Below are 15,377 nucleotides of genomic sequence, written 5' to 3'. Positions count from 1 at the left end.
CCTCCTCTAGCTGCCCCCTTCTCACCCCTCAACCCCCCACTGCCACCTGCTTCTCCCATTAGCTCCTTCCCTCTTCACATACCCCTTCTTCTCTGCTCCCTGATTTCCCTTCTTACCCCTGACTTTTTCTTCCCCCTAAATTCCCCCCACCCTGCTTTCTCTCTCCCCCACCCTTAGCTTTTTCCTTCCCCCACCTTTCCACTTGGCGGTGCATTCCCTCCACTTGGCTTCTTTTCACCTACCTTCCCCCTCCCACCCTCATCCCCCCCCTGACCTCCCCACCCCTCCCACCTCCCTCTAATATCTCCCTCTCCCTTCCTTTTCCCCCCCAGTCATCTTCCCTCCCACCCCCACCCCCACATCTTTGCACCTTCCCGCTCACTTTCCTCCCCACCCCCCTTTAGCCCCACCGCCTCCCACCCTCCCCTCCCCTGCCCCGCCCATCAGTGTTTGCTTTTCTCCCGGATGCAGATGAAAGGGTTGCCCTGCCCCAGCCTGTGCCCTGCCCACTTCTGGCAGCTGGGGGCTTCCTTCATGGCTGAGGCCTCCAGGACTCAGGCCCTGGGGAAAGGGCCGCCACTCAGCGTCCAGCTCCTGCGAGCCCAGTATGAAGACCTGAGGCAGCAGCAGAGGGCCCAGGCCCACCTCATGGTGCTCCCGAAAGGTAGGGCTGGGCAGGTGCTGGGAGCAGCAGCGGAGGGGGTCAGGGCCTAGTTGTGGGTGGGGTGGGTGGGGTGGGGGGTCCCCACCTGCAGGCAGGGCCAAGGCTCTGTGGGCCCTCCCGGTGGGAATGCAGGCCTCCTGGGGGTCAGAGCCAGAGCAGAAAGGCTGGTGCAGGGCAGCATTGCGGGCTCAGTCCCCTTCCCCCTGTGCCAGGGGCCTCAGCCAGGCATCTGGCCAGCAGCCTGCTGTTCCCTGGCTTCTGCTCTTATGTTCTGATCTTGCTGGACTGGTCTGCCTGGTGAGCCAAGCTTGCCCCTTGTGGGGCCAGGTGGGGAGATGGGAGCTCTGCTTCCTGGCTGGGTCTCACCCAGTCACCTCTTGCAAACCCAAGAAACTGGCTCCAGAGAGAGAAGACGTGGCATCCCCAACAGCCTGGGCACTGGCCAGAGGAAGTGCAGGGCTCAGGGTCCCAGGAGGAGCCATGGCTTAGGGAGCTGGCTCATCACAGCCTCAAATAGCAGCCAGGGAAGTGCAAGGAGACATAAAAGCCCCCTCTTCGGGGGAGGGGGGGGAGCCTGCTCCCTTTGGGAACTCAGATTTCACTGCAGGAGTAAATTAGGAACACGGGGCTCAGACATCAAGCTATTGTCAAACCACTGCCCTTGGACATCACACAGGAACAGTCAAGGGAGGCGGGAAGGTCCCTGAAAGGTCAAGGCTGTGCCTGGAAATCCCTGTGGTTACTGGTACAGTTCAGGGCCGAGAATTAAGGAAGCCTCACACCCCCAGCCTCCTCTGTTCTCGAGTGAGTACAGAGCACTTTGAAGAGCACTTAGCGTAACAACTTTCATGTTGTTACACTAAGAAAACAGTAGCATGGATACGAAGTGGGACCCCATTTTCAGCCTCCCCACCCGAGTTAGTGTTTGCAGGACAGGGACTTCGCGGAGATGGCTGCATCGCCCCTGTTTCTCCTGGTCCCAGAACTGGGGCTCAGGGGCTTCCCTCTGGCTCTGTTCCCGCAACACTTTCTCTCCACTCCTGCCACACGCTTTGTCGCCTACAAATGCCAGAATGCTTCCCTGACATCTCAGAGGGAAGTCCAGGCTGGTCACAGACCTGCTTTCTGTAGGAACATGCCCTTCACACATCCATTCCCACAGCCCTCCCTGCCACCAGCAGTTGACAGTAAACTACCACGTTCCACAAGGTGGCAAAAAATATGTCCCTGAAGAAGCACAGAGGCATAGGTCGGCATCCACACCTGCAGCCGGTTCAGGGAAGCGGGGGGCTGCAAATGTGTTCCCAGCCCCGAGCGGGGTGGAAGGGTAAGGGCCGGCCCTCCACAGGGAGCTGCTTCTGCTTCGAAACACGCTTCTCCCGCCTCGCCCTGGGCGGCACCCCCTTATCAGCCTCGCACAGCGGGTAAGTTAAGTTTTCTCCACCGATGAGTGACTGTGAATCCTGACACGAGCGACCACGTGTGTGCCTTCCCTCCTTGACCTTCTTTCAGCCTGAAGTGGGAGTCCCTTAGCTCCTCTTAGGACTCACTCCCTCACGCAGCCAAAAACTGAGGCCTAGCCCAGCCGCGGGCACTGTCCTGTGCACCGAAGGGTTGCCAGTTCAATCCCAGGCCAGGGCACATGCCTCGGTTGCAGGACCTACAGAAGACAACCAATCGGTGTTTCTCTGAGGCCTATTATTAAATTCTATTATGCTTGAGTTTTCTTCATAGCATTGGTTACCACCTAAAATTTTTTTATTGATTGATTTTAGGGAGAGAGAGGAACGGAGAAAGAGAGCAAAACATCGGTTTGCTGTTCCACTTGTTTATGAATTCATTAGTTGCTCCATGTATGTGCCCTGACCGGGGATTAACCCCACAACCTTGGCGTATCTGGACAATGCTCTGACCAGCTGAGCTGCCCTGCCAGAGCCCCACTGGAAATTTTATTATATTCATTTGCTATTGTTTTCTACCCCACTAGAGCACATCAGGAAGGTATGGATTTTGTCTCGATGTTTACTGCTGTGTTCCCAGGACCTAGAATAACTAATGCCTGCCACACAATAAGTGCTCAATAGATATTTTTTGAATGAATGAATAATTGTGTGTGAGAGAGAGAAAGAGAGAGGGACAGTTTGCATGGGTGTGTGAGGTTGGGAGGGAGTGCACCTGTATGAGCATATGTGAGTAGGATCGTGTGTGCGTCCATGTGTATGTGTGTACACATATGCAATGCACTGGGTGCCTGGCCTCTGTGACATTTGGGGCATAGCCTTCTTTAATGAGAGCTGGCCATGTTCCTTCCAGCGGTGACCCTGCTTGTGCCTTGCTTTCTCAGGAGGGAACACACCTGCTCCTGCTGAATCCATGGTCAGTGCTGTTTGGATTAACAAGGAGAGGAGGCGTTCACTGTCCCAGGACAAGGTGGACCCTGAGGCAGCAGGGATGCTGGAGGAGGCTGATGGAGGCTGTCTGCAGATCCCCAGGTCTCTGTGGCACACACACCTACAGATGCACTGCTCGGTCCAAACCTTCCACCAGGAAACCAGTCATCACGTAAAACACAAGGGCAAGTTCATGGGGTCTGAGCAAAGGCTTCCTCAGGAAAGAGATCCCAGCTTGTTTGAAAACAAGCAGATGACTCAGCAAGAGACCATGATCCCAGAGGCAGCCCAGCATGAACGTCAGGAGGGCAATCCCCAAACAAAGACAGTGGGATCCGGCTTAAACAATGGCATTCAGTGCCCTTCCTCCATAAAGAACCCACAGAGGCCTGGAAAACCAGCTTACTATCCATTTCCCCAGAGGAAAACTCCCAGGATCTCCCAAGCTGCCCGGAACCTGGGTTTATATGGCTCACCCTGAAGCTTTCTACTCAGCCAGATGGCTCAACCTTGAGGCCATCTATTGTCTCATCAAAGAACCCAGGAGGCAGAGCCACAATGAGGGGCTCTAGCTGTGAGCAAAACTGGACTAGCTCAACGATAGGGATTGTGGGAAATGAACTTCACAGTGGGCACATGGTCTTGTCCTTCAAAAAAGAAAAGCTTGTCCAGACCAGATGGCTCACAGTTCAGGATGGAAGAGTGCTGTCCGATCAGTGCAGCCCCATTCTGCTCATACAAGAAGATATTGCTATGGAGCCCTGGATGCCCATTCCTTAGGGAGGTCCAGCAGGACATCTGCTCAGTCCCTAGAACCAGGGAATTTGGAAACATAAAACAGGGACCCTAGCCAATGGAATGCCTTAGCAGTGCCCTGGAGTCAATGAACATGGACAATCTTGTTTCCAACAACTTCTGGTGATTCCTCACATGTTCTGGAGAAGGTGAGCTCTGAGAATTGCCTTGTCCTGGTTGCTCTGCCTGGAGGCCAGCTCACTTAGAAGTCACTACACTCACTTCTAGTGACCACAGCATTTCAGCTTGAGCTTCCCAAAGTATGGTCACCCTGGGTAAAGAGGGGCAGAACAATGCCACCTACCATTTTGTGTGTTTAAGGGGTCTTTAGGAGGGTTTGGTCACCTCTCACCTCCCACTGAGACTGCACATCCAGTCTCATCACAGATTTATCTCCCCTTCCCCCTTCCTTCCCCCCTTCCCCCCTTCCTTCCTTCCTTCCTTCCTTCCTCCCTCCCTCCCTCCCTCCCTCCCTCCCTTCCTTCCTTCCTTCCTTCCTTCCTTCCTTCCTTCCTTCCTTCCTTCCTTCCTTCCTTCCTTCCTTCCTTCCTTCCTTCCTTCCTTCCTTCTTTCCCTTCTACTTTTCTGTCTGTCTTCTCTCTCTCCCTCCCTCTCTCTTCCCTCTCTCAAAATTAAGTTCTTATTAAACACTGCCAATCACTGAAGATCTATAGTAATAGGAGCCTGAGCAGAAGGAGCCAAAGAAATGCTCCTGCTTGGAAAATATGTGTTTCCCACAAACTGCTCCCCTTTTGGCCAGATTCAGATCACTCAGATCCTTCCTGGGATATATTAAACCTGAGAGAAAGTGTAGCAGGTGTTACTTGGGTGTGATGGGGTATAAAGTATGTCTTTCCTGGTTAATGCTTAACTTTAGTAATGATACTTAAACACATCTAAAGTGCCTTTTCCTCACATCAACCCCTCTCTGTAAAGTTTCCCCCACATCTTTTCCCCCACCGTGGCACAGTCTTGCCTATCCCCTTCCAGTACTGTCATTACCTGTCAAAAATACGTATGTGCCTGTTCCTTGGACCACCCATAAATTCACTCCAATTTGGAGATTCATTGTGATTCCTTTTGTGAATAATTAATAAGAGACAGTTGTTAATTTTTTTATAGTCTAATAAAAAAGAAAAAGAAAAAGAAAATTTTCTGAAATACACTGTGTCCTTTGATTTTGTTTTAAAAAGGATTCCCACAACTAACCCCCCCTTTCTATAGTGTATCAATCAGGATAGGGTCTATTTTGCTGCAGTAACAAGCAACCCCCAAATCTTACAACAGAAGCTTTTTCCTTCACTCATGAGAAGTCTACTGTGGATTTGGGTAAACCCCCAGGCAGTTTTCCTGTATCTATTACCAGCAGTTCAGGCTGCTTTACTCTTGTGGCACCTCCAATACTGATTTCCCTAATCACTATAGCAGGAGAAAAAAATATGCATTAATAGTCATGTACTGGCTCTCATCACTTTTATCCCCATTCCATCATCCAAAGCAAGTCACATGGTCATATCTCCACTTGAAGGGTATGACAGCCTCCTTCCAGGTGCCTAGAAGGAGAGAAGGAATGGAACATGGATGAGCAGCACTAATGGCTAGCACAGGTAGATAGGAGCCAGGTCATAGTACAATGCTAGGTTTCATTCTGAACACAATAGCCATTAAGGGATTTACATACAAGACTAAATTGATTTGATTTGCAGTTTAAGCAGATTACTCTGGTCGTTCTATGGAGAATGAGTTGAAGGTCATGTTCAGAGGCAGTGTCAGAGGAAAAGGGCCATGGCAAGTTCAAGTGGGAAAGATGCTGTTAGCTGTTAGCTCAAGCAAGAGCGGAAGCAGAGAGATGGAGCAAAAGTGAATACATTTGATATATACTTTGGAGATAGAATCAATAAGATTTACTGAAGGAAAATCCTAAGTTCAGTTTGAAGGATACTGAGTTTGAGATGCTCATGAGACAAACAGATATCAAACAGGCATGTGGATAAATAAGATTAGGGTTCTGGGCTAAACTTATTAAGTTAAGTGTCACGAGTATGTAGAGCTCCTCAAAAGAACGAGAAGTTGAGCTCACCTATGCAGAGTGTGGACAGAAGACAGGGTCCAGAATGAGTCCGGAAAACTCCCAATTTACTTAGTTGAAGAATCTCTAAGGATTTTTCCAGTTCTTACTTAGAAGAGGTGGGGTACACGGAGGAGGCGGCAGCGAAAGACACTGAAGAGGAGTGGCCAGAGGAAAGAAGAGCCGGGATGTGCAGGCACAGGCCTCAAGAGGCGAGAGATAGCCCTAGCCGGTTTGCTCAGTGGTTAGAGCGAAGGGTCCAGGGTTCAATTCCAGCCAAGGGCACATACCTCAGTTGTAGGCTCAATCCTTGCCCCAGTTGGGGTGCATGCAGGAGGCAACCAATTGATGTGTCTCTCTCACACTGATGTTTCTTTCTCTCTCTCTCTCTCTCTCTCTGTGAAAAGCAAGGAAAAAAATATCCTCTGATATTTAAAAAAAGAAAAAAAAAAGAGGCAAGAGATTGTGTAAGATGTTGCACAGTTACTCCCCTCATTGCAAACCTTCCACAAACCCCCATTCTCTAGAGCCCACAGTTGTCAGTCTGGAGTTACCTTTTCGTGAGTGTGGTTTTAAGAGGCCAGAATCCGAGAGGACATCCCAGATGTGGGAAGACTTTTCCGCCAGGGCAGGCCACGGAGGTGTTAGCAGGTTCAGGCCCAGCTCCCTGAGAGCGCGCTGGCCCTGGAGGCCCGCCTTGCGCACTGGGTCATCCCCTGCCTGGGGCGGGGGGGTGGTGAGTGCTCCCCGCGGCGGCGCTTGAAGGGACAGGCTGGCCTGCAATCCTCCCACTCCCTTCCCACGAGGCTGCTTCTGCCAGGAACCTTCACCTGGAACCATCTCTCGGTGTCACAATCGCACGCACTGTTACCAGCACGGGGCTGTCAGTCCTGCTGGGCAAAGGGCTCAGGTTACATGTGGGGGTCACTCTGTCCAAGAGTGACTTTCTCTCCCCTGCAGGTCAGGGCTGGAGCTAACTTTCTCCTCCCGCGCTCTGCTCCGCGCAGGGCCAGCAGGTTTTCCTAAACTAGAGAACAACCAGCTCCCAGCACAGGTCGGGCGTCAGGCGGGTTCCATCCCCGAGGGTCCCACCCCGCCCGCCCCCAGCCCTGCAGCCCGCCGCGAGGCCGCCCCCGCGTGGCCGCCCTGAGACTTGTTCCACCTTCCCCGGGCCTGCAGTCTCCGCGCGGCCTTCCGTGGACGTGCCCTTGGCCCAATCACTTAGCTTGCGGAGCCACAGCTTTCCCAGTTGTGCGGCGCGGCGACAGCAGCCCGCGGGGTGAGTGAAGGTGCTGAGGGGGCGTCGTTCCCGTGAGCTGTCAACTCCGCTCCCTCCCCGCTAGGGGGCGCCGCCTTCGCGCCGCTCAGCCCGATTGCCCGACTCCTCGGTCCCTCGCGGCCGTTAAAGCGCTTTTAGTCCCGTTTTTAAGACGTGAACGGATTCGAATTTAAAAGCCTATGTCATCTTCAAGTCAGAGCCCACCAACCCCCTCCCCCATCCCTGCCCAGCACACCCGACTTACACCTTTAAGGCTAGAGGGGGGGCGTGGTCTCTTGCTCAGACACCCTCCCCCTTCTGTGCCCACAGCTTTTGGCATCAGGACACGGGCACAGAGAGGGCACAGAGGGCTCTTTATGTGCCTGTACTTTGATCTTTCCCTGGGCTGTTTACACGGACCTGGCTCCCGGCCTGCAAGCTTGGTGTGGGCACGTGGTGGCCCCCAGGCTCCTGCAGAAGAGGGACTCCATCCCCAGCAGCGCCCCTAGCGCTGGGGGGTCCCCTGTGAGATTGGTTATTGGGGCTCCTGCTGCACCCCGCCCCCTCCATGGCATTAGAGGTCCACCTTTCTTTGCTAGTTGCCCCAGTCTCAGCTGGCCCCCAAATTCGGATCAGTTTGTGCTCACATAAACTCTTACATTTCTTACCGTGCCTCAGTTTGTCTTTTAACACGACTGTGTTAAACTGCCTTCTTCTGACTCCTTCCCTCACTGATTTCTGTATCACCATAGCTTGAAAATCCCCTTCAAATATAGGGTGGGCAAAGGTAGTTTACAGTTGTTCATATGGAAAATAATACAGTAATTAATAAATAATAATCCAAGTATAAACTCTGTGTTTCACGTACTCACAACTGTAAACCTACTTCTGCCCCACCCTGTACTTTGAAATGAAACTGTTGGTGGTGAAATTGGTGCTTCTATCCAGGGGCCGGAGAGAACCATGACATTTTCTAAACACTTGTGGACTCAAAAGGGGCCGTGCAATAAACCTGACAAGCTGGGGGGGGGGGGGGGGGCATGGCAGAAACGACAAGCTCAGTGAACTAGGAGCCACATGCAGATGAGAGAGGACTCCTCAGTGACCACAGCAAGGAGTGCTCGAGGGCAAGGGCCTGAAATGGTTCAGCGAGAAGCTCCTGAAAATCCTCCCTGTGGTTTTTGGTCAGAGGTAAGCAGGGTGGGCAAATAATTCTTTTCAGAGTGTTTTAAAGAACCATGACATTTTCGCCAGTGGCATCCCAGCCAATCTTCTGTAGTCCAGCTCAGTGGTTCTCAAAGTGTGTTCTGTGGACCAGGGCGAGCAGCATCGTGGTCACCTGGGGACATGTCAGAGATGAAAATTCTCTGGCCCCACCCAGACCTACCGACTCAGAAACTCTGAAGGCGAGGCCCAGCAATTTGCTTTAGCAAGTCCTCCTGGTGATTCTGAGGCAGGCCCCCTGGTCACATCGGCTGTCCCCTGCCTTCCCATGTGATCACTGTAGATGGGGCACGTTTGGTAGATCTCCTCTGGAAGATTTTTTTAAGCCAAAAATATCCGCATTAGTGTCCCAAGCACTTGCGTGGAGATATGGAGAGTAACTCACTAATTATGGAGAGACTGTGCCATTTTAATGAGTTCTCTTAGTAACTTTCAGCAAAGCACCTGAGTACCAGAAGCCCAAAGTCTCCTCGTGCTGAGGGTCTCATATTGAGCTGGTCCTCTAGGCATGTTCCATCTACATGGCCAGCCTTCAATGTCACCACCCCCCCCCCCCCCCCAGGCTCCATGAAGACTAGATGCATTTCATGAACTCAATTATCATTACTAAGCATCTCTGGCAGGCTGGTACACCCCTCCCGAAGCAACTCATAAACTCACAATTAAAGAACATCGTTTATCTCTAGTTCATACATTATAGAGTATTAGTTAAGGGTCATGGCCATGCTCCAGCAGCTTTGGAGATAAGCATGAGTTCACTGCAAACCAATGGAGAGTAACCTGGACTAAATGACACAGCAAAGATATTGGGCAGCCACCAGAACATTCTTGGGGTCAATCTAGATGGCTTACAACTCAGGGTCAGAGAAACTTGCACAAGTACAAGCAGCTACATGACCCTGAGAGGCTCCGGAAGGCCCTCAGCTGCACTGGAGTGAGATACAGGTAACGTGACTGAGGGACATCTGAACATGGTCAGGTTATTTGTATCTGTGAGTGACTGGCAGTGAGGTCACAGTCCAGGCTAAGCGTCCCCACGAGCCTCCCCATGGGTCCTGGTTAAGCATGCGGACGCTGTGCAGGACGTGTGGGAGTGGGAGTGATCCTTGCGTTGCACAAGGAGGCATGTGTCATCCTTGGGTTAAGACACAGTCGGTTCCCACTCGATCTAGGGGACTTCCAGGCCCGTGGGCGGTTCCGCGCTCCTCTCATCTTCCCTGCCCACGGTTTCTCTTCCCATAGTTTGTGCCGTTAGAACTGTGGGAGGGGTAAGGTCAATGTGGACCCTGCGAGAATGTGCAGCCTCTAGGAAGGTTCTAGCAGCTTCTTCCTGTGGGCTTTGAATGGTCCCCTCGCTGGCTTTCGTGATAGCAGTGGAAATCCTAGAATGACTGTTTCCTAATCTGTAGCAGCCAGTGTGCTGTCCATTTTCATCACTTTAGGTCAGTCACAGCTCCGGAAGATCCAGGGAATGGGCACACCTATTGTTCCAGTCAATGGCTTTACTGCATCTTACCATTTCCCAGTGTTGGTCCATGCCCATGACAACAGGTCCTGGGGGTGACGGAGGGACAGGGTGGAAGAAGTTGGAGCCTCCAAAGTGCTGCTTCAAACAAGCCTGTCCTCAGACCTCGAATGCTCCCCGTGGGCTGTAACGTGAGAAATAAACTTCTCTCTTCGTTCAGCCACTGAATTAATTATTGGGTCTCTTTGTTGACAGTCTAGCTTTACCCGACCCAATACAGAAATGGACACTTAGAATTGGGGTGATTCCGCAATATGCGTGCTTGTATGTATGTGCATGTGAACAGTAGAAGCCAAAGAAAATGGGTGATTCGGGTTGGAGAACTGGAGTGCTTTCTGTCGCGCTCTAGAACATTTGTATAACTCGGTAGGCACGTGTGATAGCTTACTCCGCATGCCTGCGTGCTCAGTGAAGCTGTTGGAAAGAGCCAGAATCCTAATGGGTGTTGGCTTTTGGTGACAGTGAATGCCCCACTCATACTCTATCCCCGGGTCTTAGCCACAAGCCCAGTTTCCAGCTGTCGGTAGTACCAGCTCCCTCTTGGGCTGGTCTGTGCCGAAGATAGGCTCTCCGGGTCTGAGAGAAAACAGAGCTGCCCAGGAGCAGGACTGGAGGCTTGTCTGCTATTGAGCCAAGCCAATGCGAAGGAAAGTTTGGGAGGTAAGAGCACAGGCTTTGGCACTGCTGCCTGGGTTTGAACCCATCTTTCACCCCTGGTTGCATCATCTGAAGCGTTATTCAAACTGATATGTGAATTTCCTCATTGATAAAATGGGGATATACTAATAGTGTATAGTGCAAAGGAGCGTTGTAAGAACTGAATGAAATAATCCATGTAAAGCTCTCAAGGCAGTGCCTGGCACAGAGCTAGCCTTAGGAACCGTGGCAGCACGTAGATGTCTGCTGCCCTCTGGTGGCAGCGGGCCATTTTCCATCGAAATGTAAGTGCAGGTAAAGAGCTGCATCTGACCTGCGTGCGGGGTGGCACTGCGGTGTTTTGGGGTGGCTGCTCTGGATGGCAATGGAGTCCTGTCCTCCGAGAAGGCTGGGAAACGCCCTCCTGGCCCCCAGAAGGCCCAGGGCTGCGGAGGTTGTTTTTACTTTAGAATCACTGCCACCTACTGGCCACATTTCATACTTGCAGGCAGAGGTGCCAATCTTGAGTCAAAGCAAAACACTGAAATAGGGCAAGGAACCCCCTCCACCCTTCCCTTATCAAGGAGGTGCTTCTGGAGCCTTCAAGTACATCTTGGGAAGTTCCTTCCTAAATGTCTCCTTACAAGCTTCCTGCACCTTTTGACCTTCCACTGATGAGTTCTGAATCTTTCTGGCTTTTATTAAACACTCTATCACTTAGATCTCTCTGTCCAGAATACCACAACTTTATGGGTCCTACAGAGAAAGGAAAAATTAAAAGCATGCTAAGACAGTAAAGGTTACCCCCGAATGGCTCTATTTACTAAGTAGGTGTAAAAACATTGCCTGACCTTGGAGCAGTTTTGTCCCCACATTCCAAATGAGCTTCCCCAATTCCAGTTGAAACCATCTTTTAAAAATCCCTTTCCATTTGTTTTTATATGCACAGAGCTTGACACATACTAAGCACTCAGTATTTGCCAACTGAATACGGGGCTTTAAAGGAAGGGAACCCAGAGCACATTTGTACCTACCACTCTCACATGACCTATTTAATCCTCACAGCAACTCTGCAAGTCGGAAATCCAGCCTAGAGTGAGCGAATGGTCAATGGTTGCACTGAAAAAGTGATGGACCCAAAATTTGAGTTCCCTGCCTGATCCCATAAGCTGAGCACTTGTAAGAGAGACAGTGATACTCCAGTGGAACTGCTGATCAATACTGGGAAACTGTCTGAAACACAAGCTCTACTGGTTCACATATTTGGTCTTCCCAGCATCCCCTTCTCCCTTTCCTCTGTCACAGACCCTGGCAACAGGGGTGGTGCCAATGGGCTGGCTTTTTGCTCTCTAGCACTAATCCTGATCAGATGGTCAGAATACTGAATCCCTGACTGCTACCTTCTGCAACTGGTTCATAAGAGACATGCCAGACAAATGAAGGCTTTTACTAATGAGGGCTTTAGTCCTACATCTCGGGTCATCCTGTGTGTCTTCTAATCACAGTAGTTTTGTTCTGCATCAATTATTAAATATTTAGGAATTCCGTGAACCAGTTGTTCAACTCTTAGCATCTTGAAATCAGCCATCATAGGAATAATTACACCACGAGAATTGGCAAACACTTAACACATTGTTTGCGGGTAGTTTTCATTGCATGCTCTACTACCAGTCAACATAAAATGTATAAATACGTTTCCCACATACAATGCATTAATAGGACAAATGGAAAGAATGGTCATGGCTTCCTATAGCAGAAATCACCCTGTGGCATTTGGGGCCTTTGTTCATGTGTGCTTTTTCCATGCACACCCATTACAGGTTAGAGCATGCCTATGGCACCCTTTGTGGCTTGTTTATCCCTCAGTTAACCCAAAAGTTTAACAGCTGGGCATGGAGGTTTCCTGGTGGGAGGAGAGCTGAGAGTATCAGAGAAGTGACAACTGCACTTTGAAACCCACCCACCACCCCCATCATGAACACTGCTCTGTCTCCTGGGACCAGTGAGATGGGACAGTTCAGCCCCTCAAGGCCTTTTACTAATTTCATTTTGATGTTGCCCCCAGGAACTTTCTGAAGTGGATCAGGTCATGAAACAAACACATTTCTCCATGACACTAGTGATCCACAACTCTGGCTACACATTAGAAGAAGCTGGGAGCAGCTAAAACATACTCAAGTCCATACCCATGTCTGCCCCATTTAGAAAAAATAAGTCAGAATATCTAGGGATGAGGCCCGAGCAATAATATCTTTACAAAAACCACCCAGATGATGTGAATGTGTAGTGGGTTCCAAACCACAGCACTAGACAGTGATGCTTAACACACCTGGGATCCTTTCAATACGTTTCAATGCTTGGGTTCCAGCCCAGACCATTTGAAGCCAAAGGTTGAAGCTCTCCAGGTGATCCTGATGGGGTCAGAATCGAGAAATGCTGCTCTAGGCCCGATAAGAATCACCTCTTATTCTGCATCTCATCTCAAATCACTCAACCATATTATTCAAACAAATTTATATGATTGAATCCTGCTTTCGCTATCACCCTACACAACAAAGACTTCTTCCAAGAATCAAGAGGCTCCCTTGATCTGACCCTCCAATTGAAGTCTGAACATATGTAGACAGTATCCTCTATATTTTCTTCTGCATCTGCTCAGACCCGTCAGGGGGGCTTCCCTGGAGAGACTGGGTGGAGTCTCATGTCTGCTTCTCCAAGATCCACGAAGTGGTGAGTTGATATGCTGGGCGAACGCATATAAGACCCCCAAAAATACTCAAAACAGCCCTGAACCACATGTGCCTATATCTGTAACTTAGAAACCATGCAGCAATTCCCCAGTTTTCCAACAGAAGTGGAATGCCAGGCCCGTCACTACTCACTCTCCAGGCTGGCGACTCTCAGAGAGGTCCCTGGACCACCAGCAGCAGCAGCATCGCCAGGCTACACCCAGACCTAGTGAGTCAGAAACTCTGGGCATGGGGCCCAGATCTGTTTAACCAGCCCTCCAGGTGGTGGCAATGTCCACTTGAGCTTGAGAACAGCGCCCTCTAGAGCCACATGGATGTTACCAGCTGATCCCTGCAGAGGCAGAATGTTGTCTAAAGGGGAGCGCAGAGAAGCACTAAGGGAGAGGCTTGTGATTTTATTTCTCTAGGGTAGCAGCAGAGCCATTCCAAGTTGTTCAGAGCCCACCACCTGTGAGCTTAGAGCGAAGTGCCTGGATAACTCTCCTATCAAGGTTCACGGACACTGAGATTGCTTTATCTGGGGGAAATTTGTTTTGTAAGAGCTGTATTATGTGAACATTCTTCTTTCTCTGAGAGATGCTTGGGCAACCTTTAGAAATGGCCAGTGTGGTATCTCCAGTTATTTCCCAGGCCGTATTCTTTGCCTTAGTGTTATCTTTTACATTTAAAACCTTTGAATGCTCCCTTTAAAAAAATATATCTTTATTGGTTTCAGAGAGAGGAAGGGAGAGGGAGGGACAGAAACATCAATGATGAGAGTCATTGACCAGCTGCCTCTTGCATGCCCCCGACTGGGGATCGAGGCCACAACCCGGGCATGTGCCCTAACCGGGAATCGAACCCCGATCTCCTGGATCATAGGTCGGTGCTCAACCGCTGAGCCACGCCTGGCCGGGCTGAATGCTCCCTTTTGATCTCTGTGCCCCTAGCAGTCTAATTCTGAATTTTGTGTGGGTTCTGTGTAGGGAGGGATATAGTCTCCACCCTCTTGTGACCCAGGAATCCCATAATTACAATGAGCAAGGCTCCAAAGTAACCTCATGGCCTCATATGTCCCACAGGATAGTTTCTTTGCCACCAATAAAAAAAGGGGAGATGAACCTGGGGTAGTGGCCACAGGCTCCTTCTCTCCCCCCACAGATGTTCTACATCACAGATTAAAAAGCCTGTGTACCTGCCCTCTGCCTGTTAGGGGTCAGTGCTTCCAATGGGTGGCTTTGCAGGAAAAGCCTCCTCAGAATCCCTTAAAAGACCTACTCTGACCATCACATACACCACACCCCGCTCCCCGTCTTTTCTCGGCCCAAGTGCTCAGCAGCTCTGCCCACCAAATCTCAGTCCCATGTACCCTGACTCCACTTGGCTGTGCCTCAGGCCCCAGGTGTTAGTGTGGATAGAAAGAGGACCAGGATGTCTGAACCCACAGCTGATCACAACCCTACTGATCCTGGTTCCTGGGGGACACCCCAGGACAGCAAGCTTTCCTCCTCATTAGTTATGAGCCGGTGGCCGCATGTTGGCTTGAAGGACTCCACTCATTTCTTTCAACCTAAGGCTGTGTGGTCTCCTTGGCCTGTCATGGACTCTTAGTCTGGTTTCCTTATTTCCTTTTTTTGTTTGGCTACAGCTTTATTGTGGTATAATTTACATATTATGAAATTGGCCCATTTTGAGTGTACGGTTCAATGATTTCTAGTAGAGTTGTGCAGTCATCACAATTTGACTTTAGCACATTCACATCACCCCATCTGCGATCTCTTCTGGTTCCTTTTTGGCAACTGGGATGCCTGGGCCAACTTCACTCACCATCTCCTGGGAGAGCTGATCCCCAGGAAGAACCCAGAGGGAATTCATTCAAATGAAGAAACTTCTTTGCTGCTCCTACCAAAACCCCACTCTCCCTCGACTCTGCTCCCCATCACAGCCTTGACCTTGATCCACGAGAGCCCTCTTCCTGCAGAGTCCAGTGAGAGATGCTCTAAGGTCACCAAGACCTCCCACATGTCATCAGCTGTACTGGACGAGCATGCGCAGTTGCCAGTGTTTCTGTGGGGGAGGTAAAGAACA

General features: G+C 50.6%; 1 protein-coding gene across 1 annotated transcript; it reads left to right on the top strand.

Moving 5' to 3' along the window:
* Nucleotides 1–471: 471 nt before the first annotated feature.
* On the top strand, nucleotides 472–4,164 carry C12H9orf152 (chromosome 12 C9orf152 homolog). Its single transcript, XM_087823219.1, has 2 exons — nucleotides 472–664; nucleotides 3,009–4,164. Exons 1-2 carry the CDS (start codon nucleotides 472–474, stop codon nucleotides 3,533–3,535), a joined length of 720 nt encoding a protein of 239 aa, XP_087679345.1. The 3' UTR covers nucleotides 3,536–4,164.
* The last annotated feature ends 11,213 nt before the right edge of the window (nucleotides 4,165–15,377 follow it).

Source organism: Miniopterus natalensis, chromosome 12 (genome assembly GCF_054644295.1).
Source record: "Miniopterus natalensis isolate mMinNat1 chromosome 12, mMinNat1.hap1, whole genome shotgun sequence".
NCBI lineage: Eukaryota > Metazoa > Chordata > Mammalia > Chiroptera > Miniopteridae > Miniopterus > Miniopterus natalensis.
Note: the sequence above shows the minus strand (reverse complement) of the source record. Positions and strands in the feature narration are given on the sequence as shown.